Source organism: Scardinius erythrophthalmus, assembly GCF_964197995.2.
Source record: "Scardinius erythrophthalmus genome assembly, chromosome: 22".
Classification (NCBI taxonomy): Eukaryota; Metazoa; Chordata; class Actinopteri; order Cypriniformes; family Leuciscidae; genus Scardinius; species Scardinius erythrophthalmus.
The window spans coordinates 4,372,501-4,400,139 of NC_138242.1; the positions used below are offsets into that span (position 1 = coordinate 4,372,501).

Sequence of the window (27,639 nt, forward strand, 5' to 3'; positions counted from 1 at the left end):
ATAAAACTAACTTTCTGTCAGTGGCTATAGGGCGACTCTTCTACCTCAGTTGTTGTTTTTTACACGTAATAAGTGATCATATTAGTGCCCCTGCTGTTGGCTGTTAGGCCTACTGCTTTTATAAGACTTTTTTTTTTTTTTTTTTTTTTGTGCCGACGGCCCTCGGTTGGACGGCCGTTCTGGACTTTTCCAGAACGCACAGATTGTCAATCCGTCCCTGCCCACCATTGAGGTCCCCGAGGTCCGGACCTCAGTAATTGTTTTTAGTTTAGCCTATATAATGAAAGTTGTGAAATAATTGCCTACTATTAACTCTAATTTGGTGCTGCAATGATTTGCCCATCGCGACGATAACCGACCTTCTCATCTGAGCTGCTTCAGCACTCAAATATGGAAGGCATTTTCTGCCAAATTTAAATAAATAAATAAAATTATTAAAATGAAAATTAAAACCATTAACAATTTCATTACAGAAAACAGTACGCAAAAAATGTGACAAAATTGAGAATGAAATTAAATGATTTCATTTTCACAGCATAATCCCTGTCAAATTGAAAAATAAAATGCAATTGGTGATTTCACATTTCATTTCCACTACAGTCTCGAGGCAAGACTGCCAATATTAAAATGAAAAGCCAAACGTGAAAAAGAAACTACAAATAGGCTACAATGTTCTTTAGTAACGCTCACGCAATAATAGTGGCACAATTCAAATACAAATGTAAATTTTCGTTTTTATTTTAATTCCTCTTTTATTTCAGTTTTCATTTTCATTTTCAAAGACAACTACCATGCAAATTATATGTTAATGCGTGGGTGTGGCTTATTCTAGTAACGGCGCTGAGACACGCCTTCTGTAAAGCTAAGTCATCGTCCCGTGTGCATGAGTTGAATGTGTGAAACAAAATTATTTAAATATGATTATATTGTAATCGAGACGACGAGATATATCGAAATCTGTTAGTGAGCGTTTGCGGGAAGCTGCCGCAGCATTAGAACATGGAAACAACCAGCCTGACCATATTATGATGTTAGACTACAGATACAGCACTAGCCTAGAGTACCGTCCTTATTGCTTTTATAAAACGGTTACCACGCAATACAAATATTAATCCCGAAACATATGTATCTATGCAACTTTCATGAAGTAAAATGAATCACTAAAAGCCAATTCCTTCCGCTGGAGAAAATAAATAGTCCCTGACCATAAAGCAACAGAAGAAGTTACATTATTTCTCCATTAGATGGAGACAAAGGGGCCGCTCACATATCACGTCTTTTGCGCGCGCAAGTTCGTTATTTCAAATGTAGCCGCGCGGTATGCGCGCTCATAATGGAAGCGACGCGGTCACGGTGCGACGCGCTCGTTTTTTCCAAGCGCGTCCGCGCCGCATCGAGATAAAAACATCTCAACTTTTCAGAATGCCGCAAGCGCACCGCAGGTCACGTGACAAGAACCAAGCTTAGCAACGACAGACAGTCAGAGAAGACTTTTGAAATGACTCAAACTTGTGATCACGGAGAAGAAAGACGCAACTGACACATATAGAACTGACATGACTAGGCACGGACAACCCCTATTAACTGTTAAAAGTACAAGATTTTTTTTATGAATATAGCATATAGGACTGACCTGAAGCAATATAGCCTATGTCTAGCCTACTGTAAATGCAGGTACACTCGCTTTCTCGATCTCATCCAGAAGTTGTTGTTGGAAATGAAAGTCAGCATTGTGATTATTTTTGTACACAAACGTAAAATAACCAAAAGACACGTAACAGTTAAACAGCGGACAGATACAGGCTGTCCTGATACTGTATCTATTGGTTGTTATAGGCACGACGCGAATATGAAACATTGGCCGAGGTTCTCGGTTAAATCCATGGGTATTAATGTCTGGCTATAATTGTTGTAGAAATTGTGTTACTAAGACTTCTGTACACTCAAATAGTTGAATTTCAAAAACAGCCTAATACATGAATGAACCTTGTAACCACCCCAATAGAATAGAGTGAACTACAGGTTCTCTACTGGACCAATGATTTTCTGTGGCTCAACAACCAAGGAAAACACTCAAGTACACAATTTCTTAGATATAAATATAACAATTTTATTTTTGGACAAGCATAATAGTAAAACCCAGGGGGGGACAGCAGGTTGATGCAATGACAGGTACGATTATAATCATGTATTTGTAATTAATGATAACATTTAATCAATAAACTTAAAGAGAAATAAAGCATTAATCAAACAGGACAATATATTCAGCACGAGGTTACCAAGGTTGTTAAATACATGCATTAAATCAATTCATGTGATCACCCATGACACGCATAATTTCATTGCACTGCAAACCTCATATAAAGTCGTATAAATCACTTAAATACCACACCAATAAATACACACCAAATATCAGGACATACCATCAATACCACTCACGCTAAATACATAGACGTCGTCAATAGCTGTACAGTATAAGAGTCATATGGGAGGTAACCTGCTCTCCTACCCCCTTACGCACACGCACTCACTTTACACACAAATGGCACTGGGGGACCGGTAATCACACACATAAATAAGGCCTCCCCAGCGAACATAGCACTACCAAGACACACATCAATAACCTTAAAGATGAGAGTGTACTGCTGGCTTCCTTACCCGCTACCGGACGTGGGTTCACGCATTCAAGGAAATCGATGGCGGCCGCCAAACTTTACGGGGAAAAGCCCCAACAAAATATCCCTCCCAGTCACACGCGTCTATCTCCAACCCACGTCCCGGCACGGCAGCCTCGGCAAAGAACTCAGCAGCACGCACAAAAACCCTCCCAAACAACAAATTCATCATACCTTTATGGCTTTGATCCCTGATTGATAATGAAACACAGGTGTTTCTCTTCCCCGACACATCATGAGGAAAACACTGTGGACACTACTAGCGTTGCCACTCCCCTTATTTGGGGACGAGCAGCTTACATCCGCCCCCCCCTACTCTAAATGTGTCCGCACATTCCCACTCGAATACTTCACATTCTATAACGTTGAGGCAACAGGCCCTTCGTGGCCCGAGTGGACCGTCTTGAACATTCGACCTGTGAAGCAGGTGAACATGAGGGATTTTCCCCCTGTGCAGTCTGTAATGTTACTTCATCAGTGTCCATATTACGGGTTGCTTCATCAATGTCCATATTACGGGCAGTCTCTCCGTCCTTTTGTGTGGGTACTGGCAGACCTGTAAGACCGCCCCCCACCCAAGGATACATACACCAATTACTGTTCATAGGATTGACATCAGAATTAGAATGCAATACCTCTACTTCTTCCTCCTCTGAGGGCAAGGAAATTTCAAACTTACATGGGCTTAACATATTGCGATGCAACACTCTCTCGCCACCATCACCCCTTTCCTTCTTAACCACATAAACAGGTATATCTTGATTAGGTTGTGACGCCACTTTGTATATATTACGTTCCCATTTATCATCCAATTTACCCTGTCCCCTGGCCCTCTTATTCAATACCATAACTCTCTGACCCACCAACAAAGGTTCCCACTTGACCCTACGGTCAAACCCCTTCTTTTGATGCACTTGAGCCTTCTGAATGTGTTTTCTGGCTTGATTATAGGCAGTCACTAGTCTTTCATGGTGGTGGTGCACCCAGCTACCTGTTGTGCCTGAGAATTCATCTCCCCGGCCCAGCATCACATCAATGGGCAATTTCGCATGACGGCCAAACATTAGAAAATAAGGGGTATACCCTGTAGAGGAATGGGGTGAATTATTGTATGCCTGTACCAACTCTGCCACATACTGATCCCAGTTCTCCTTCTGGTCGTCCCTTAATGTCCCCAGCATACTCAGCAGTGTCCGATTAAAACGCTCACATTGTCCATTTCCTGCTGGGTGATAGGGCGTTGTGTGAGACTTACTGATGTTGTACAACGAACATAATTCTTTGATGACTTTTGATTCAAAATTGGGGCCCTGGTCAGAGTGCAGCTGATCAAACCCCCCAAAAGGCTGTATCAAATGTCCCCACAACACCCTTGCGGTAGTCACTGTTGTTTGGTCCAAAGTTGGCACTGCAACTGCATAACGAGTGAAGTGATCCATCATTACTAGAATATTGCACATTCCACTGCGTGAAGTCTCCAGTGACAGGAAGTCGACAGAAACAATCTGCAGAGGATATTCTGATTGTATAGATACAAGGGGAGCACTCACTTTATTAACTGGAGTCTTATGCAGATTGCAACGAGCACATTGGAGGCACCACTTCTCCACTCCTCGCGCCAGTCCTGGCCAAAAGAAACGTCGGCGTGCCAAGCCCAGGGTCTTTTCCATTCCAAGGTGTCCTGCGTGGTCATGCACCCATCCCAGGACTTGATTCTGCAGACACTGAGGTACAATCACTTGTTTCCATGTGTCAAATGTCTTTGGATCACATACCTCCCTGCACAACAGCCCCTGATCCACACAGAGGCGGGCCCACTGTCGCAGCAGCACTTGAGTGGGCCGGTCTTCAGCTGCTCGCTCTTTTGGAACTGGCCCTCTTCCTCTGTCCATATAGACCCACAGTCGTGACACCACTGGACAATTTCGCTGTGCCCTCACCCACTCGGCCAGTAAGCTGGGGCCAACTCTGTCTTTATTTATTTGTGTCCCTGCCTCCATCTTCTGACCCTCCTCCAGTACGACATCTTCAACCACTGGAACAAAAGCATGGACACAGGCACGAACCACTTCAGATGCTACATATCCAGCCTCACCACATGGGGCCATCCCATCCTCTGTCGTCCTGACAGTAGTCTCATTCACAGGCCACCTGGAGAGGGCATCAGCATTTCCATTTGTCCGCCCCGGTCTATATCGCACCTCAAACTGAAATCCTGCGAGCTGGGCCGCCCATCGCTGCTCCACTGCACCCAAATTTGCTGTATTCAAATGAGCCAGTGGGTTGTTATCTGTGAACACAGTAAAGGGAGACACAGCAAGATATTCCCGAAACTTTTCTACTATAGCCCATTTCAACGCCAACAGTTCTAATTTAAATGAGCTATAGTTTTTATCGTTTCTTTCAGTTGGACGGAGACTTCTGCTTGCATAGGAGATCACTCTCTCCCTTCCGTCTTGTATCTGTGCCAGTACTGCCCCCAAGCCTGTCTGACTGGCATCAGTATACAACAAAAATGGCAACTGAAAGTCTGCATAAGCCAGTATGGGTGCTTGTAGAAGAGAGTCCTTTAATTTCTTAAATGCCAGGTCCTGTTCCTCACCCCATGCCCAGCAGTTTTGTTTACCTATGGCCGGTCGGATGCGTCGTTTTGATGTACCCCACATCATAGAATTCAGGGGTGCTGCGATATGGGCAAAGTTTTTTATAAAGCGTCTATAGTACCCTGCTAAGCCCAGGAAAGCACGCAGCTGGGTAATATTCTGAGGAGTTGCCCAGGCCTCCACTGCTCGCAACTTCTCAGGGTCTGGTGACACCCCTCCTTCTGCAATCACATGGCCTAAGTAATGCACTTCAGGCTGGAAAAGAAAGCACTTAGTAGGTTTAACTTTCAGGCCAAAGTTCTCCAGGCGGCTGAAAACCAAATCCAGATGGGCAATGTGGGCCTCAAAAGAAGGGGAAAAGACAATTATATCATCCAAATAGAGCAACAATGTTTCGAAATTTTGGTCACCCAGGCAACTTTCAACCAGTCTCTGAAATGTTCCTGGAGCGTTGCATAGCCCCATCGGCATCCGATTAAATTCATATAACCCCATAGGTGTCACAAAGGCGGTCTTCTCCTTATCAGCTGGATGCACCCCCACCTGCCAGTACCCATGTGCTAGATCTAATGTTGAAAAAACTCTAGATTGCTTCAATGAAGCCAATGATTCTTCAATTCTGGGGAGGGGGTACGAGTCTTTATGTGTAACACCATTCAACCTCCTGTAGTCTACACAGAAACGAAGGGTGCCGTCCTTCTTTCTGACGAGCACTACAGGCGCTGCCCAGGGGCTATAACTCTCCCTAATAATACCATTTTCCAGCATGTTACTCAAAAGTCCCCTCACTTCTTGATACAATTTTGGTGGAATCCTATTATACCGTTCTCTAATTGGAGCTGCATCGCCTGTTGGTATCACATGCAACACCCTATCAGTGTACCCATAATCCTCCTCATGTTCTGAGAAGACCTTCTGATGCTTGGATAACAATTTGGAAATCATCTCTTGTTGTTCAGTACTAAATTGTAGTGGGTCTAATGGGACAGTCACCGACCGAAACACCTGTTCTTGTTCTACATCCTGCACTCTATTCTGCCTTACCCCCACCTCCACTGTCTCATCATCCAACGATCTTAACTCTACATCTCCTTGCCGACTTCGACACAACTCAACCTCAAAAATCTGCCCTATTCGACAGCGCTGAAAAAGAGTCACTGGGGCTGTAGAAAGATTTAAAATTCGGACCATAACTTTACCCTTTGAAACTGTGCTCAGTGATCTAGCTACCAATAACTGACCCGGCAATACATCTTGACAAGGTTCTACTAAATCCACATAATCCTTCCTATCAGGTCGTAAACGTGCACATGCCTCTATCACTACCTCTGACTGTGCTGGTATTGTCTTTCGTTTTCCCTGCGACCAGTAAATTGAACTTATCTGTCCTGACTCATCAGCAAACTTTAACAGATCTTCACACACCGAAAACATCTGATGCCACACCTTAACCTGCACTTCACCTTCTGCCCCTACACAACCATCCCCAGTCTTTGTCATCAGAAAATCTCTACACTCCTTAATCACATTCATGCCAATTAGTCCTGGGTACAATGATCCATTTGAGTCTTTAACAATCAGCACTCCCCTTTTTGGTATAACTTTCCCACATATATTCAAATCCACCTCAATATATCCAATATACGGAATCGTTAACCCATTAGCAGCTACCATATTGAACTTTTGAATTGGTGGGTACATTGTTGATCCTCTAGTCTCAAAATATTTTTTAAAATAGCTTTCGGTCAATGTAGTCACTTGTGAACCTGTATCAATCAAGCAAGGCGTTTTAACCCCCTGTATCACCACTTCCACAACTGGACATTGTCCTATTAAATGATCTTTCTTTTCTAATTGGCCACTACCCAATGTACCCACTGATTGGGCCTGTACAGTGGGTTCTAAAAGTTTAAAGGCCTCTGTGCTCCCTCTGCAACTCCACAACGTCTTTCAATATGCCCAACTTGTTTACAACGTCGGCAGATAGGTCTTCCCTGATGGTCAAATTGATCTGAACTTCTTCGACCCCTCCTTACCTCATACCTAGATCTTGCATTATCACTACTTGGCAATAAGTGCTGAACTCCTTCACGAACTTCCTTAATCATTCCAGCAACCATTTCCTTTATTTCTCCTTTTAACTACAAAAAGACCTCCTGTTTAATCTCCTCTACCAATTTTGTTGTATCGGGGGCTGGTTTTAACTGTACTGTTGCAGCTACTGCTTGCCTTACCTCCCCAAACTCCTCTGCTCGTAGAATTGCTTCTTGTTTAACTTCTACAAAAGAACTATCAGGAGCTGCCCTAACCATACCCCGAAGTTCCCTACGCAATCCTGCATCACAGAGTCCCAAAATAAATTGGTCACGTAAAACATTACCCATAATGGTGCCATCGCCCCTATTCTCCAACCGATTACTCAATTGTTGAAGTGCCAAGGCAAACTGCCTAACATTCTCAGCTGTCCTTTGTTTACGAGTAAAAAATTGGGCACGAAGGGTTGCAAGGGGGACAATATCTCCATAAATGCTTTTCAAAAATGACAATATCTGATCAGCTGTCGTACGCTGTGCTGTTGGCAAAGCTAACACTTCCCTCTTTGCTTCCCCATCAAGATTACTTATTAAAGCAGAAACCTTTTGCACCTCAGAAAAAGGGTATATATTAAACGTTGATGTCTGCATATTATACCAATCCTGAAAATTATTCCCCTGTACCATTTGATCTCCATTAAATTTGACACCAAGGTGTCCCCATCATCATTGGAAACATAAACATATTTGCATTTGTTGCTTGATTCTGAGCCGTATCAGGTGAACCCTCTACTCTCTGCTGCCCCTCACTAGATGTAAAAGGTAACTGTACTGATGGTTGTGCAGTTGACATTTTCCTGGTTATTGCCCACAGTCCAGACTGCCAAAACTACGCCAAGTTGTAACCACCCCAATAGAATAGAGTGAACTACAGGTTCTCTACTGGACCAATGATTTTCTGTGGCTCAACAACCAAGGAAAACACTCAAGTACACAATTTCTTAGATATAAATATAACAATTTTATTTTTGGACAAGCATAATAGTAAAACCCAGGGGGGGACAGCAGGTTGATGCAATGACAGGTACGATTATAATCATGTATTTGTAATTAACGATAACATTTAATCAATAAACTTAAAGAGAAATAAAGCATTAATCAAACAGGACAATATATTCAGCACGAGGTTACCAAGGTTGTTAAATACATGCATTAAATCAATTCATGTGATCACCCATGACACGCATAATTTCATTGCACTGCAAACCTCATATAAAGTCGTATAAATCACTTAAATACCACACCAATAAATACACACCAAATATCAGGACATACCATCAATACCACTCACGCTAAATACATAGACGTCGTCAATAGCTGTACAGTATAAGAGTCATATGGGAGGTAACCTGCTCTCCTACCCCCTTACGCACACGCACTCACTTTACACACAAATGGCACTGGGGGACCGGTAATCACACACATAAATAAGGCCTCCCCAGCGAACATAGCACTACCAAGACACACATCAATAACCTTAAAGATGAGAGTGTACTGCTGGCTTCCTTACCCGCTACCGGACGTGGGTTCACGCATTCAAGGAAATCGATGGCGACCGCCAAACTTTACGGGGAAAAGCCCCAACAAAATATCCCTCCCAGTCACACGCGTCTATCTCCAACCCACGTCCCGGCACGGCAGCCTCGGCAAAGAACTCAGCAGCACGCACAAAAACCCTCCCAAACAACAAATTCATCATACCTTTATGGCTTTGATCCCTGATTGATAATGAAACACAGGTGTTTCTCTTCCCCGACACATCATGAGGAAAACACTGTGGACGCCAGGCGCGGATTTATGGGTGGGCCTGGGTGGGCACGTGCCCACCCAGATTGACCGGTGGCCCACCCAATCAGATTAATAAAAACAATTTAAATTTTTAATCTTAATAATAATAATAATAATGAATTAATAAATAATTTTATTTTAATAGTTTCCTGAGGACATTTATGTACAATAGCTACGAAAAAAAGCTACAAAAGAAAAATATTATGTCGGCATATCACGTGTCAGTCCAGTGATGCTATCACGCAACACCACTCTCTACTTGCGACTCGCGTGACAGACAGATGAACTTCAGGTTTAAAGCAGCCGCGGAGGGCTGACTGACATGAGTACAAGGTAGTTAAATTCACTACCTACGTGTACCGATCTGCTATAGTTGACATATTTATCAGGCGTGCGTGTTACATAGGCGTAATTTGCGAGTGGGGCGGGTGGGACATGTCCCCACCACTTTTTAAAACATTTCGCGGCACGAATGTACCAATTCTACAAATAAACATCTCCAGTTAACCAGCAGAGCATTCATTTCGTTCGTTTGTTAAATAAGAGACGATCTAGCGCTGAAATGTGTTTTTTAAATCAAGTGATGAAAGTGCTTATTGCCGCTGCGATCAGTGGCGCTGATACAGTGTTCTCTCGGGTGGCTCGCGCACACACCGCACTGTCTTGACTCGACGCGCGCTTCAATCCGTTGCGGATACTCTCTATTCGTTCTGGTGAAATCACACATCATAATGCACACGTGTCCCTCCTTGATATACAACCACTATTGAACATAATCAGTTTTGATGAAAAAAAAAAAAAAAAAACTATGCTGGTGCGGACTAGATCCCACAACCTCTGACACTGTTGGCGAAAGTTCTACCACTGGACCATTTAGGTGTACGCTGTTTAAATAAGCGAATCTATGTATTTTACTCACACAACAAATCTATTATACAGCATATATTTGGCTACATCTCATTAAACGACAAATGTAGCATACTATTTAAATCGATGGACATCGTAATGTTATTGTACAATGTACATATATCTAATTTAGCAAAGTTACACCACTGGGCGTGTATATAAGCTTAAAAAACCGAGGCCCCCCCGTATATTCACCAGGCCCCCCTATTAATGACATTCTGTATCCGCCACTGGTGGACGCTACTAGCGTTGCCACTCCCCTTATTTGGGGACGAGCAGCTTACATCTCATCGTCGATATATGTATCATTTTCTTTAGATTTTCTGTCTAAAATTGACCAAAAAGACATTTAACTCCAGCTCAACATCAGTGTTGCCAAACTGCTCCATCTCCAAAACGTTCGTACGCATGGGTCATAATTTGCGTGCAGGTGCGCAAATTTTCCTGTCAAGTTTGTTTTTATAAATATGCGTTGGGAGTGGCGTACGCAACGGTTATAAATGAGGCCCCAGATCTGCATCATCTATAATGTACATGGAGCACTAGTTTTGGGGCCAAAGCTCTGTTTTAGGGTGTTACCTTTACTTCATTTCAAATGCGTGAGTAAAAAAAGGCAGCATGTCTGCATGCGTTTGTAAATAAAATAATAAATTCGTGCTAAATAAAATTAGTGGTTTAAAAAAACACCTTAGGATCGACATTTTTTTTATGTGAGGATCGATACTTTAGAATAGATACAGACAGTATATGAATAGATACAACATCAGAATCGATATTTCAAGATCGACCCCCCTCCCCTACCGCGCATAGGCCTGCATCATCATCATCATCATCATCAACAACAACAACAAGCAGCAGGGTTTTTCTAAAGTTACTTCTCATCGACTAGAACAACTTTCTTTATTATATAACATAATAATACAGTCACTGCAGATTAATTAATTAGCCAATTAAGATCATTTTCCATTAACGTTATTGACCACAGTAACGTTAACAGCACCATAGATTAAAAAGCTCCACAGTCCACACACACACACACACACACACAAATATAACGTTAGGATTTCTTAAATGACAGCACCAGTCAGTGTCGGTCACGGCGCTTTTTGATTGCTGTTTATGATTGCTGTTTATGATCCGGCAATTATTTATTTATAAATAAATGAAGAACCCTGTGTATTGTATTTTTTTTTTTTTTTTTTTTTTTTTGTAGACACAAAATATTAATAGGCATTATTAGGCTTACAACAAGTAATCTAATCTACATTTCCACCCATGGACTTCATATAAACAGGTCATTCTCTCTTTTAAATTTTTAAATCAAAACAATAATCCTATTCTTGCATTTCTGCGGCACCGAAGCGCTGCTGTGTGACGTCATCGGAATGCTTTCTATTCGACACGTCACAGAGCTGCACTCTTAAACTCGTACTTGACTAGTTGCTTTAATATATCGCCATTCAGTGTCGATTTGCGATGTTTGCATCAGTCTACAGCTTTTGATCAGTGTGCAATTTTGAATCAGCTAAGTGTGCAGTCTTATATCCGTTTTAATCTGTCTGTTTCCAGATCTGTGTACAAGTACAGTTGAATTGCACTTTTGCATTGATTTTACTAGTAGGATTTTTTTACATATAGTAATACATTGCGCAAGCTCAGGCCCCAGACACGTGTCAGTCCTGCTCAGATGACGGTAAGAAAGCTATCATAGTATTGACTGTGTTTTTTCAACCATCATCAGTCACGGTCGTTATTAACATTAAGCCTGCGTTCATATGTTGAGCATTGTATTAAGGTCTTTTCTTATTCTTATGTATCGTCAACAGGAAAGGTCCACGATCTCCAGCCGACCGCAGTCTGTCAGGCTTCCTCCGATCCATGTCTCTGCCAGAGGTGAGCTAGTCCAGCAATCTGAAACTGGTTTCCTACATTTTAATTCAAAACATATCACTTGAATATGAAGTAAACATAAGTTCCTTCATGAGAAGCATATTAACATGTGATGTTTTATACAGATCAGCTACAAGCTCAGAGGATGGCGAATATATTTGGCATCAGGGCTGATCAACACAGGGCTGAGCTCATACGAAACATTCGCTATGAAGTAAGTGAATTTTGTATCTTCTGATTATATCAGTTCAAATGAATATGACATTTTGAAATATGAAATATCTAGTGCTTGTATATTGTGTGGACTAAGTTTTTATTTTGTGTGTTCTCTCTTTCTTTATCAGGCTGCTTTAGCGAACTGGATAGAGGAAGATCATATGCGTCAGACGGAAAGTGCCACATCTGAAAGAGAGCTGAAGGCAGAAAATAATCGGGACAACTTTAAGGCCAATCTTAAACCCGGTTTAAAAGTGCCGAATGCACCAGGGGCCAAAAAAGCGTAATAACTTTTACTTCATTGTTAAATGATTTGTAAATAATCCAGTTTCAGTTTATAGATCTGATTGCCAGACACTGATTTTTTTCCTGTCATGTTTCAGGGATCGGGATGCGAACAGGGCACAGCGAAAAACAGAAGAACGTGAAGATCTTGAAAGGTCAGCACAATAGTACTGTCATGCCAATGTGCACAATTTATGTTTTTCTATTTTTGTATATGTTGCATATGCACACTGACGATACTGCTTATGATAACATTATTCATAGCCATCGCTGTTACTGTAATCCGTTTCAGAAAAGTCTGTGAACCTAAAGAAGAAAGTGAAGAGCTGGTTTTGACAGAACCTGAAGAGTCCGAGGAAGAGTCAAAAGAAGATGTAACGCTGGAATTTCTGGACATCATGGACCAACAGGAACAGAACGACATTCGCCATCAGTACAGAATGGAAAAGATGTAAGTTTCTTGTGCACAACCATAGGTTTGATTTCTTCACACTCTTATCTAATCTGTGGGAAGTCTGGGAACTGAAGACAGTAACAGTGTTTGACCCTCTTTTTATTTTTGTGCAGGAAAGAGAAGATAGACGGCTTTAAACATCAGAGAGACCGCTTGAGAGAAAAACCGTTGATGAACAGTAACATCACAGAACAAAAGCAAGAGCAACTAAAATACACCGTGGAGAGCTCCAAATCTGGCAAAATCTCTATAAGAGAGAAAGTAAGTGCACAGCGTGTCCCATCTAAAGCCATCGCAGCATCACACACATCCAAATGTAATAAAGACTACGGCTGATCTGTCACATGTGATCTCATCATTCTGCTTTTGTCTCACAGGTCAGACCGTTGTTGGAGAAGATGGCGGAGATTTGCTCGGACAACTTTGGTAATGTCTGGAGCCCTGACTTTCCATTGTTATTGGCGCCATGTATAGAAGAACTGAGTTCAGACGTGTTGGAAGACATGACACCTGAGGCACTCCTCAAAAAACAAAAGCAGCTTTTGAAAAGCTATGATTCATTGTAAGATATAAAAATACATGTCTTTATGACACAAAGCGATAAAGCTACTGTGATGATCATCAGTGGCTATTATAATTGTATTGAGTGACCTCTTGATAATCTCACACTTGCTTTCTCTCTTTCACAGCGACAGGCTACTGAGCCAAACTACAATTGAAGCACGGCGAGAGGAACGGAGGCGGAAAAGACGGGAGATAGCTCTTGCTCCTCCAGTGAAAGTAGTAAGTTGCACACAGAACCAGCACTACTTCCCCTGTACTTTTGTCTTGCCCATTAAATATTTTTATATGGATCAATAATGTGATGCTGACTTAAAAATCACGTCTCTATTGCAGACCGGAAAAAAGCAGACGCCACGCAGCTGGCTTCCAAAGATTATAAAAAAAGAGGAACCAGTGGAAATGAAGAAGCAGAAGAATGACGATGTCTACAGTGACCTTCAGAACTACTGACCTCCTCCACTGCCTCCAGGCTCCAAGAACAAAAAACAGGACTAGAGCTGCACGATTCTGGCTAAAATGAGAATCACAATTTGTTTTGCTTGGAATAAAGATCACGATTCTCTCACGATTCTGAAAAGCTTTATTATTTTAAAGATCGACAAATCCTGAACATTAGGTTACCAAACAAGATAGAAACAAAATAAGACATACTACTCTTGCTTCAAGTCAAATTTAAATAAATGCAGTAAACAAAAAGAATGTAATATTTAAATAGATAAAAAAAAGACAATTAAACATTGACAACATTCAGAGGTAGTACGCCAGGCTAGACCAATTAAAGATTCTTAGCAAGAAACACTATCAACATTTTTGGGTATGGTGTTGCGTTGAATAGCGTTGGTTTTATAGACGTTTGTTTCGTCTGGCCGCTGGTACTTTGTGATTTAACTGTTATGTTTTTAACCATCTCATACTGTAGTTTAAGATAAGTGTTTAATTGAGATAAGTTTATAATAACTTTGCTTTTCATTTATTAGGCCTACTTAAAGCTCAGTTGAAGTTTTTTGATAGCTACTACATTAAAAACTACTAGCCTAACTGATAAAGTGAACAGTCAGTAATAAAATAAGAACAAATACACAAATTACAAGCAGAGATGAATACTAAAAACAAAGTTTACAAAGTCTAACAATATATTCAGGTACAGAAATAAATAATTAAGCCTAAATTTAAAATGACACTATTTGTCACTGTATAAATTAAATATAGTATAATCTTTGTTAAAGCTGTATTTTATTGTTTTATTTATATCAATGACACAGAAAACAGTATATAATATTAAGTGTGTGCTGTCACTTTAAGACCGACTGCACGGACCGAAAAAACCTGACAAACATCCGTTTCTTTCTCAGCTGTTCACAAACGAGAGAATACTTGTTGAGACGGTCATTTAGACCGGTATTTTGACAATTTTGTGTTTATGTGTCCATTCAAGGGCAAGGAAACGCGAAAGAGGAATCAATTCTGCATTCAAATGATGTCTGAAACACGCCTCTCTCTCTCTGCCCCTCGAGTGGGACACGTGGCTTACTGTACTAAGACAGTGATATTAAATGACCAAACTCAGTACACATCATATTAATATGCCATACTATGTATAAAAAAACCAGACGAGCCCAGAAACCCGAATTAGGACATACAAAAAACTTTCAAACCCATCTAACGGTAAAAATTTAATTGATGTTCAACAAATAGAAAACAGATATAGACTAATACAAATGAGCAAATGCTAAAGCTTGGGTTGCTGATTCTTAGATTCCTTACTTCAAATGCACTTATTGTTAATGACATGATTACTGACTATAATCTAGATGTGCTGTGTTTGACAGAAACCTGGCTAAAACCAAACGATTACAGCCGATTGCGAGACCGCCCCGCAAGATTAATGTTATAAACATGAACCTCGTCTGAAAGGCAAAGGGGGAGTTGTTGCTGTAATTTATAGTAATGTTTTTAGAATTAATAAGAAGTCCAGTTTCAAATATAATTCTTTTGAAGTGTTGGTGCTTAATATAGCAATATATAGATGATAAATCACGTTTGAGATTTGTGCTGGCTACTGTATACAGGCCACCAGGGCAGAATACAGACTTCATCAAAGAATTTGCAGACTTTCTATCAGAGTTAGTATTGGTTGCAGATAAAATCGTAATTGTTGGTGATTTTATTATACATGTCGATATCGAAAAAGCATTGGGACTGACATTTAAAGACACTCTATTGGAGTTAGACAGTGAAACTCAGCTCTATATTTCTTCTATTCACATTTTTCCATCTTAAAAATATATATAAATTACGTCATATGCTGTCATTTGACAAATACGGAACAATTAGTCCATGCGTTCATGACATCAAGATTATTGTAATGCTATTATGGGTGGTTGCCCTACATGCTTAATAAACAAATTACAGCTGGTTCAAAAAGCAGCAGCTCGAGTTCTTACCAGAACCAGGAAGTATGACCATATTAGCCCCGTTCTGTCAACACTGCATTGGCTCCTTATTAAACATTGTATACATTTTAAAATATGGGAACACTTCCCATAAATCCTGATGTACTCGTTACATCATAATAAGAATGGCGTCTACGCTAATATTAGTCTCTGTGTTTATCCCGAGGTTTACTGCAGCCCGCCAGATCCAGGCCGTATCCAGATCTGATGAAGGACCTGCGCCTGCACGACGACAGCGCAGTCCTGAAGTGTCAACCAGTCCCTCCCCTGTGAAGGCCTCCCTCCCCTCCCTTTACCTCTGTACAGGTAATGAGTGAAAATCTTAATGATGACCAGAAAAAAAGAATATCAATTTATCAATATTCAAAATATAAATTAACTATGAAATAACCTATGCAATAACTAAACTAACACTAGCCTAAACTAATGATAACATGTGCTGTCCAAATCACTCAAATGTTACAAAATATTTTTAGATGTTACAAACTTACCCGGTCCCCTACCTGTTACAGGCTCAGAGAAAGGAAGGCTGCTCCCTGCTGGTGGACACTTGCAAATTCACACTCTTGACTTTAGGCCACATGATGAGTTGACCTTGGTGCAGTCCACATAGATGTCTCCTTTATCTGACAGCCATTTCAGCTCTTGAAGTTTCCACAGCCGAGCTCACAAGTTAAAGGAACAGTTTACCCCCCAAAAATCTGCCATCATTTCCTCACCCTCATGTTGTTGCAAATCTGTATTAGTTTCTTTCTTCTGCTGAACACAAAAAAGATATTGTGAAGAAGGTTGTTCACCAGTTGACTGTATCCATTGACTTCCATATGCAAAAATTCTATGAAATTCAATTCAATTCAATCCTGAGCTAAACGTTGTTAAAACACAAATGGCACCTACTGTATTTACAAACATATAGTAACGTCGTAGACAACAAGCTACAACACAATTTTCCCTCAAAACTTTATAATATAAATGGGTCTCTATGAGCAGGCGGCTGAGAGACAGTCAGCAGGGACCATCTGTAAAGTGCAATGCTATAAAGTTATTAATGCAACGCAACCTGGTTTGACATGATTGGAGGACAGTGACATCTAGTGTTCATTGATGTGTTCATTTTAAATTGCCTCAATGGATTGGGGATTAATGGATTCCTTTAAAAATCGTTTTTATTTAAATATATATTTTAAAAGGTAATTTATTCCTGTGATCAAAGCTGAATTTTCAGCATCATACATAACTTTCAGTCAGCCTCAAATAATCAAATTAATTGTACCAGGTTGGTTTATTCAAACACACATTTTAGTTTGTGTTAAACAAATTAAGAAACAAATCTGAACACATGAACAGTTTCCAATAGCTGGTAAGTCCCGCCCCTTCCGTAAAACCCCGCTGGACCTCAAAGTTGAAAAATCGTCAATGCAAGTGAATGGGAGAAAATAATTATTTTCTGATCCCGTTTGAATTCTGCCATGAATTGAACATATGTTGTCTGTGAATTTTTTATATAACTCTCCATGTTACGAGTTTGACAGTATATGGTATGATTCTTCGGCTAGCAGTTGTGGAAAAGACATAACGAGAAAGACTACATGTCGCCTATGTGACGTCACCCCATAAAGTTGATTTACCCGTGGTTTTCGCCAACCTCAACGATTTTGTCCTCTCCCTGAAAGAAGGAGGTGAAGTGCACCAAAGACACAGCCATGTTTAGCGGGATCCGTGAGCTAGTGTCCGTGTGCTAGACGTTGACGTTTCAAACGCGTCGAGAGTTGTAGTCCACAAAGTGCTCTCACACAAAGTCTAACCGTATCAAACTTCTACCCACTAAATTGTATCATTCTTTACACGAAAAGTTATATAAAAAATTCACAGACAACATATGTTCACATTCATGGCAAAATTCAAACGGGACCAGAAAATAATTATTTTCTCCCATTCCTGGGGCGCTGTAAAGGGGGGGGGGGGGGGTAAACGATGACGATTCTCGGGGCCCACGACTAAGAGGGGGCCCAGAGAAGCCCCCAATAAAATTGTGGTGCTAAAAAAAATATTTGATAGTAAAAATTATTAACTTTAAATTATTCTATTTGCTGTTTCCTGGTGTAAAAAAATGTATTTGTTTAGGAAACACAAACGTCCGTGGGCCCCTCTCCCCCTCTCGATTATCATAAAATGGTTCAGTCCGCCCAAATTGTATCCATGCAACACAAACAGCTTGACTTCACTTACCGCCGGTGTAATGAAGTATCATAGAACCGAACGGTTCGTTGGACTATTTTTCCTGCCGACCAAAATTTCATCATTTCAAATGTAGGCGCGTTGCGCGTGGCAAGCGCGCTCATAATGTAAGAGACGCCGGCGCGACCACAACATTGTCCAACATCAAATGTGCAAACGTAATGTAAGCGGAACGAAACTGGGCTACTCATTATTGTGTGGTTGAAGGACCGCTCATCAGTTTGGACCAGTGCAGCGCGAGCGATCTTGATCATGCGACACTGTTACACAGCGGTAATAAGAGATCCAGTAAATAAATCATTTGAATTCGCCACAGAAGTAATAACATCGCTGTGAGATCTAGTGAGAAACATTCACATTTCTCCGTTATTAACGGATCAAACAGCGCGTGGAAGCCAGGAAGAAACATTGTGCCATGAATGAAGTGAACTATCCAGTGTCCACAGATCTGCAACATTCACCATGGATTTACTGTAGTAACACTAACTGCAATTGCTGCCCTCAAATGTTAATCTGAACTAAAAATAGACCTTTTAATTGTTTATAACTACTACAATATTAGGTTACATTTCATTTTTTCCAAGGAGCTGTTTTGTTTATGCTCCTAAGAAGAGTCTATTATAGCTCCATCATTGGTCAAAGTGTGTTAGTTTTAATAAATAAAATAATAATAATAATAAAAAAATTCTCTGGCATTTATTTCTTTTTGCTGTATCGAAAACGTACCAAACCGTGACACAAGTGTATCGTATTGAACCGAACCGTGAATTTTGTGAACCGTTACACCCCTACTATCTATATCTCTCTTACCTATCTGTCTACCGCTCTGAAGCAATGGCTGAAGCAATTTGAATGCTGAGAAACTTTACTAAGACGATGTGAAAAGTTAGTTTATCTGTTTATTGTTATGAATGTTTGATATTTACCAAGAACATCACTTTGCAGTGTGTTGTTGAATGAGTTTTTTTTAATAATGAATATATTTTTAATTAAAACATTTGTTAGTAATAGCCTAGTCATTATTGGGATTTGATCTGGTGTTTTACGACTGCATAATGGGTGCGATGTAGGTCTTAATTTTCATTAAAGTGGTCTTAAATTTGGGGTGATCAGACCTGGGGAAACCCTGGAAAGAGGCAAAGGGTCGACAGTATGTTACCCAATATTTCACAAGAAAAGGTGGGTTTGTAAGTAGGCCTAAATTGTTAGTGGACCGCCCGTGACAATGATCGTAGCCTACGGCACTTTTCTGTGCGTACGTAGCTTTGTACATGAGGCCCCAGGTCTCTACGGTAGCATTTTTCGACAAGTTAGCATGTTTCGATAGAGCAGGGTGCAGCGGGTGCACGGCTTTGCCTCACATACATAAAAAATATAAATATATGTGAATACACTATATGACACATGTACAGCTATGCACAGTATATACATTATACAGTACTGAAGTAGTGCAGTATTACAGAGGACAAATTACGGGTGTGGAAATTGTCTGATTGACTTAAATATATGAGAATGATAGTCAAAATACCATAAACCATGATTTTATGTAAATTAATATGAAAAAAGTCTCAGCTGTGTTGGGGGCCCTGTCAAGATTCTTTTCATGGGGCCCAAAATCCTTAGCAGCGCCCCTGTCCCATTCACTTGACGGTTTTTCAACTTTGAGGTCCAGCGGGGTTTTGCGGAAGGGGCGGAACTTACCAGCTCTATAAGCACCTTTCATTAAACCCTACAATCTTCTGCATTTCTATGACTATGCACTGTGGAAGTTAACAGAAGATGACATGAGTTACTTTGATAGAAGATGACAAATTCCATCAAATTGAATTGAATAATCCTTACCTGATTTAATTGAATGAACTGAACAATCCTTAATCAATTATTCAATTCAATTACATGAGGATTACTCTCAATTCAATTTGGTCGAAATTTACTAATTAAATTGCGTAAATCTTAAAAAAGGCTTACAATTGTAGCGCAGTTAAAACTGTTACTTGGATCTAACTCAATAAAATTAAGACAACATTTTCCAACTACTTTTTGCAAGTTTAGTGAACTAACTGATATTTTGAGTAAGGACAACTTAATAATATGCATTTCAATATATGCTAAAATATTAAGTAGCATTTTCAGAAAAAGCCAATAAATTGAGTACAATCAATGTAAAACAGATCAACATATTATACACATTAGACTTAATTAAAATAGGTAACATTTAAATAAAAAAATACTAGTTATGTAATGATTCCTGTCTTGTGTTTCCCTCGTCTTGTGTGGACTTTAGTTATTTCCTGTTCTGTGTCATGTTTTGTAGTCCTTTGTAGTTTTTCTTGCTCATTAGTTCTCCCAGGTGTTTCTAATTAGCCACACCCCCTTGTTATCTTGTTTAGCTTGTTTGCCTGTGTATTTAAACCTCTGTGCTTCAGTTGTTGGTTGTCGGTCGTTGTTTAATGTAGCTGTTACCTGTTCGTGTCCTGAGTTCCGTGTTCCGCCTGGATTACCTGTTTGTTTTATTAAATGTATGCTTGCATATTATGGATTCTCTCTCTCTGCCCAGTTCAACTTGGGCTGATGAGGGTTCATCGACTTGTCCTGCAGCACCTTGTGGGGCCCAGCCTACAGAAGTACAGAATTATTAAGAAAACACTGATCAACCTTATCAAAATTTTACAACATTTTATAGACCAAACATCTAATTGATTAATCAAGAAAAAAATCGACTATTATTGCGTGAGCGTTACTAAAGAACATTGTAAAAACTGTATTTGTAGTTTCTTTTTCACGTTTGGCTTTTCATTTTAATATTGGCAGTCTTGCCTCGAGACTGTAGTGGAAATGAAATGTGAAATCACCAATTGCATTTTATTTTTCAATTTGACAGGGATTATGCTGTGAAAATGAAATCATTTAATTTCATTCTCAATTTTGTCACATTTTTTGCGTACTGTTTTCTGTACTGAAATTGTTACAGATGGTGGCCAACCAGAATGAGACTTTTACCGCCGCCGTTCCCGCGGCGGCAAAATTGGGATGTGTATTTGCTGCCTTTTACCGCTGAGTGGCGCTGTAATCACAGACTTCAAAAGTGTCAGTTTATTCTCTTTATGACGTAATCTGCCGCGGCAGTAATCTGAGCTGAGGTCACAGATAAATTCAAGATAAATATTGTGGTTAAACGAATTCAAATTCATTAAATTTAAACAAAGTAGACACACGTTAACATTGTGTGCCCAGTTTTTCTATAATTTAGAAAGGCTATGTCAATAGGTTACTTACTTCGTGTTATTTTAATGTGTTTGTAGATTTATTGACTGAAACATAACAGTGAAATAAATTAAAATAATTTACCGTAAAATTAAAACATTTTCAGGACTTGCAGTTACCCGATGTTAGTCAGTTTAAGCATTCTTTGTTATATTCAGAATTAAATAGGCTTACATGTTGTTATGATTATCATTTGAATTCTTTAATAAATAATCAACCACAATGCCTATTAGCCTACTGCCGCAGCAAAAATAAACTTTTTCCATTATTTGAACAAAAATGAGACTGATTGAATATGTAAAAATATAAACAAACAAAGCAGAGAATAAAACAAACTTTTAGGGAAAAAATATAGGCCTATTATGCTACAACAGAATTGGTTAACATTAACGAAAGCAAAATATGTAAAAATACATTTCAAACAATATAAAACAAAACAAATTCGTGGCCGAGTGGTATTCAAATCCCGAACAAACATGGGCTACTTTTTTATTATTGTTGAGAAGTTGTGTGTCCCTAAGCGTCAAGGTGCCAAGCATGTGCCACACCCCACTTTGCTTGTTAATTTTCCTATTAAGTTTTAGCTCCACCCACCTAATCTCAAGCCAATTAGGACACTATCAGGCCTTATAAATTGCACCTGTGCCCACAGCACCTTCATTCTGGTGCACATGGATGCACTGTGCAGAGGACTGAGTTCTTCCTTTGTTTTTCCCTGCGTGTGTGTATTTGACCATGTAAGTGCTTATTTTGACACTTAATCATTATTCTGTATTAAGTTTATCCTAAATGTGTTTATTTTGCTGTATTTCTTGCTTAGGCATGTTCTTTAGTTATTTACATATGTATCTGAGATTATATTATGAGTAGATGACTTCATGTATTGTTTAAATTCCTTTATTTCCAGTGGATTTCATGTTGATTTCATGTTATGTTTATTGTGAACTAAAACATTGTATTTCTGTTCTTGTAGAAACCACACGCTCACACACATACATTCCTAATAAAGAAAGATGCCGTGTAATTGAAGTGACTAGACTGGATTGTTCTTACCGACACCTCCACTGGTTTTCAAGCCAGCCACCTACACATCTCTATCAATCCTCCTTTTCATGGTCCTTCGAGCCGGAGCTCATTGATGATCAGTGGATATGTCTAGTCACTCCCTGCCCTCATTGTCTCAGCATGAGCGCCCACGTCGCCAAGCTCAGCTCCCCGCACGTTATGATGATTTCATCCTACAATATCCTCAGCGGTCGCAACCTACAGCAGAAGCACCAGAACAACAACTGCTCCATCCTGCAGATATTCCTGGTACTGGTCCTCATTATCAACCCTGGAAAGAAGATGAGTCTGAGGAAGAGCCAGAGGAGTTGGAATTGCCCACGGAGGGAGACATTCAGGAGGATATTCCACACCCTTATTCACCTGTCCTATCTGAGAGAGTGCAAACCCCTGAAGTTGAACACCAACATACCTCTCCAATAGCTCCCATTCCTGATACTCAGACTGCACTCCTACAGCAATTGGTAGAAGAATTAAGAAATCAGGGTAGACTAATCCAGCAGTGCATGCTTAGGAGCAGCACCCACTCCTCACGGTCTCGCTTGCCATCCCCTTGCCCTGATAATCTTAACCTTCAATCAGCAGCATCTCCACAAGCCCATACAGAGGACCATAGGCCCCCTCCTCTCCTACTTCAGCCACAGCTTCCATCTCCTCTGCCTCCTGTAAGTCGTGCCCCTCTTACCCAACCTATGCCACAGTCGTTGCAGAGCACGCATCCTCCTGGCTGTGGTCAGTTTCCTGTCACATATCAAGCACCAGCCTCATATAACCCCATGCTCCCAGCCTATACACTGCCAAATCAACCTTTGCCTGGTGTTTTGTCCTATTCTGTCCAGCCGGCATACCAGCCTCTCAATGTGCAGCCCCACCACCTGACATCGGCTGCCCCTCTAAACCAGCTAGTTCCTCCTATTGTTCCCCTGCAGTTAAACCATAGGAGGGTAGAAGGTCCTTCTTTCCCTGATCTCACAAGAGAGGATGAATGTCAGTACATGATGTTAAAGATGGCCCTATCCAACTTGTTAGATCCAAGAGAATCAGAGCAATATAAATACCACATCCTATTGGATCATCTAAAGGTGGACCAGGCGAGGAGACTTGCTTTGGCTTATGTTTATGCCCCAGATCCTTATACTCGAGCTATACGAGCCCTAGATGAGCGTTACGGTCAACCTAGACAGCTTGCTTTGAAGGAGCTCCGGTCCATCATGGAGATGCCTGTTATTCGTACAGGTGATGGTAGAGGCTTGGACCAATTTTCTCTTCGAGTGCAAGCATTAGTAGGCCTCCTTCAATCCATGGGCCCTGAGGGTCTCTCTGAGCTTACCTGTGGCTCACATGTTGAGCGACTTCTAGAGAAACTTCCCCATGAGCAGTTCTGTCAGTTTAAGAGATGGATATGCTTGAGTAGACCAGGTTCCCTTTCCTATAACCTCCTAGATTTTTCCAACTGGCTACAACAAGAAGCCCGCTGCCAGCCTAGGAGAGAAAGGACCTTTCAGCCTATCCGGCAGAGGCCTCCTCCACCTCCTCACCCATTAAGAGGTACAACCATACTCCATGGTATTAAAACCTCCTCTCATATGACCTCCTCCAAAGCCCAAGTTCTCTCACCGAAAGTAATTCAGCCTCCTAACAACTTGGCTGAATCCTATCCAGTGTGCGCTTACTGCAATTCTACTGAACATCATGTCAGTAAGTGTGGTGATTTCCTCCAGCTCACCAAAGACCAGATAACTAATTGGATCAAGGAACAGAGACGTTGTTGGCGATGTTTACGAGATCACTTTACAACCCAATGTAACCTGAAAGGACGCTGCAGCCAGTGTAATGGGAAACACCTACACATCCTATGCAACGTTAATCAGAGGCAAGTGCAAAATCTATATCTTGACCACCCTAGTGACTGCAATAAAGTACTACTGAAGGTAGTTGAAGTGACCCTGCGCAGTGGAGACAGATCCTTAGACACTTATGCCATACTGGATGATGGGTCCGAAAGAACAATCCTCCTTCACCCTGCTGCCCAAACACTTCAGCTAAAAGGTAAATCTGAGAGTCTACAGCTGAGAACCGTGAGACAGGATGTTCAGACTCTTAATGGAGCTTCTGTATCCTTCACCCTTATTCCTAAAGTGCATCCTAATAAGTCCTATGTCATCAGTCAAGCCTTCACTGCTGAACAACTATCCTTGTCAGAACATTCTCACCCGGTGAAATTCCTCCAGCGGCGCTACTCACATCTCCGTCAGTTCCCTCTCAAACAGCTTAATAGAGTAAGGCCACTTCTCCTTATAGGAGCTGATCATACACACCTTATCATCCCAACACAACCTGTCAAATTAGGCCCTCCTGGATCCCCTGTAGCAATCAAGACCCGGCTCGGCTGGACACTGCAGGGTCCTGCAAGAGATCTTTCTAGCTTATCTTCTACTTGTTCTCATTATATCTCCTTTAAATGCCCACCTGATGACATCCACCATAATGTTCAGAAACTATGGCAGATTGATGCGTTACCACAGAGAAGCATGAAAGCAGTGGTTCGGTCCAAACAGGATCAAGAGGCAATGCACCAGCTTGAGACCCAAACTATCAGGACACCTGTTGACGGCGTTCTACGATATGCAGCACCCCTCCTCCGTGTAGACCCCTGGCCCCCTCTGAAGGCCCCCAAGGAGGCAGTAATTTCCCGTCTCCGCAGCTGTGAAAGGCGACTCCTTCAAAATCCACAACAGGCAAAGAACTATACTGGTGAGATCCAGAAATTAGTTAATGCTGGGTATGTCAAAAAGTTGTCATCCTCTGAAATAGAAGATACTCCTGAGTCCTGGTTCATACCCCACCACAATGTGCATCACAATGGTAAAGATCGCATTGTGTTTGATTGCTCCTTCTCCTTCCGAAATCAGTGTTTGAACTCGCAGTTACTTCCTGGACCAATCCTCGGGCCTTCCCTCCTTGGAGTTTTGCTCCGTTTTAGGCAGCACAAGATTGCAATCAGTGGAGACATTAAATCAATGTTTCACCAGGTGCGCCTATTACCCCAGGATAAACCTCTCCTGCGATTCCTCTGGCGTGACCTGGACTGTAAAGTTCCCCCAACTGTGTATGAATGGCAAGTCCTCCCCTTTGGCACAACCTCAAGCCCTTGCTGTGCCATTTACATCCTCCAGAGGATCATCAAAGATGCTCAGGCAGATGAGTGCATTCACAGTTCCATACACAGTAATTTCTACGTGGATAACTGTTTACAGAGTTTCCCCACTCCAGAGGAAGCCAAAGATCTCCTTAATAGCCTACGCACTACCCTCTCCTCTGGTGGCTTCGAAATCAGACAATGGGCCAGTAATGATCCTCAGGTCATCTGTCACCTCCCTCCTGAAGCCAGGTCAGAACAGACAGAGCTCTGGTTATCACACCATCCTTCTCTTGATCCCTTAGAGTCTACTCTAGGCCTCCTCTGGAACTGCCATACAGATACTCTCAGATACAGGCACAGAGCCATTGAATCTACTACTCCAACTATGCGTCATATTTACAGAGTCCTTGCTAGCCAGTATGATCCTCTTGGCTATATCCTCCCTTACACCACAAGAGCCAAAATCATCGTCCAGCACTTATGGGGAAAGGCACGAGAATGGGATGACCCTAATCTCCCTCATGATCTCTTAAAAGCCTGGCTTTCATGGGAGAATGAACTTCCTAACCTCTCCACCATCACTTTGCCTCGCTGCCTCACACCTCATTCAGTAGACACCTCCTTAACCACTCAAGACCTCCACATCTTCTGTGATGCATCAGAGAAGTCCTATGGTGCGGTTGCCTACATGCGCACAGAAGATTGTCAGCAGCAAGGGAATGTGTCCTTTCTCATGGCGAGGTCCCGCGTTGCTCCCAAAAAACAACTTTCCATTCCACGACTTGAATTATGTGCTGCCCTCATAGGAGCTCAGCTATTCAGTCTCCTCCAAACAGAGCTCACCCTCCATATCAGAAAGACTATTCTGTGGACTGACTCTACCACTGTACTCCATTGGCTCACCTCTGACTCTTGCCGTTACAAAGTTTTCGTTGGAACCAGGGTAGCTGAGATTCAGGAGCTCACTAAAGGCCAGGAGTGGTGTTATGTGGATTCTAAGAACAACCCAGCGGACGACCTAACTAGAGGAAAGCTACTTGCTGAACTTAGTAGGCCCTGCAGGTGGAACCAAGGACCTGCCTTCATGTTTCAATCCCCCGAACTGTGGCCCACTAGCCCTGTCATAGATCAGTCTGATGATGCTGAAGAGTGCCGTAAGCCCAGCTTCTGTGGTGCTGTATCTCTCAGTCCATACCCCTCCATCCCTGACCCTAGTCAATTTGCCACCCTCCAAGATCTCCTTGACTGCATGGCCGCATCTCTTCATGGAGCGGCAAAGCCTCCATCAGCAGAAAACTATCGTGATTCAGAGACAGCCATCCTAAGACAAGCCCAGGTGGATTCCTTCAGGGATGATTTAGCCTGCCTTCAAACCCAAAAGCCCCTTCTTCCTTCAAGCCGTTTACTCTCCCTTGCCCCAGAGCTAGACCCAGCATCAGGGCTTATTCGAGTTGGCGGAAGGTTACGGCGAAGTAGTGATCTACCCCCTGATGCCATTCATCCAGTAGTCCTGGACCCTGCCCATCCAATCACAACGCTTATAATTAAGGATTGTGATGACCACTTACAACATCCTGGGCGAGAGAGGCTATTCGCTGAGTTAAGGAGGCGGTACTGGATCCTGAGGGGTCGTGAGGCAGTAAAAAAATATCAGCATAGATGCCCGAAATGCCAACAGTTCCGAGCACATCCTATTATTCCCCAAATGGCGGATCTCCCTCCCGCTCGCCTTCGCCTGAACACACCTCCATTCTATTCCACTGGGATGGATTGTTTCGGGCCCTATACAGTAAAGATTGGCAGACGAGCTGAGAAAAGGTGGGGAATAATTTTCAAATGTCTGACGACTAGGTGCGTGCATCTTGATCTACTCAGTCACATAAAATACAGACTCCTTCCTGATGGCGCTCAGGCGCTTTATTGCTCGCAGAGGTAAACCATTTGAACTACTCTCTGACAGAGGTACCAACTTCATTGGCGGTAAGAGAGAGTTACTTGATGCC

At 41.5% G+C, this 27,639-nt stretch overlaps 1 protein-coding gene across 1 annotated transcript; it reads left to right on the plus strand.

Moving 5' to 3' along the window:
- Positions 1-11,438: 11,438 nt before the first annotated feature.
- LOC308682567 (uncharacterized protein) lies at positions 11,439-14,040 on the plus strand. Its single transcript, XM_081352377.1, has 10 exons — positions 11,439-11,758; positions 11,892-11,958; positions 12,081-12,169; positions 12,300-12,454; positions 12,555-12,611; positions 12,749-12,907; positions 13,024-13,171; positions 13,288-13,472; positions 13,600-13,693; positions 13,808-14,040. The coding sequence occupies exons 1-10, from the start codon at positions 11,753-11,755 to the stop codon at positions 13,922-13,924; spliced, it is 1,077 nt and encodes a 358-aa protein (XP_081208503.1). The 5' UTR covers positions 11,439-11,752; the 3' UTR covers positions 13,925-14,040.
- Positions 14,041-27,639: the final 13,599 nt, after the last annotated feature.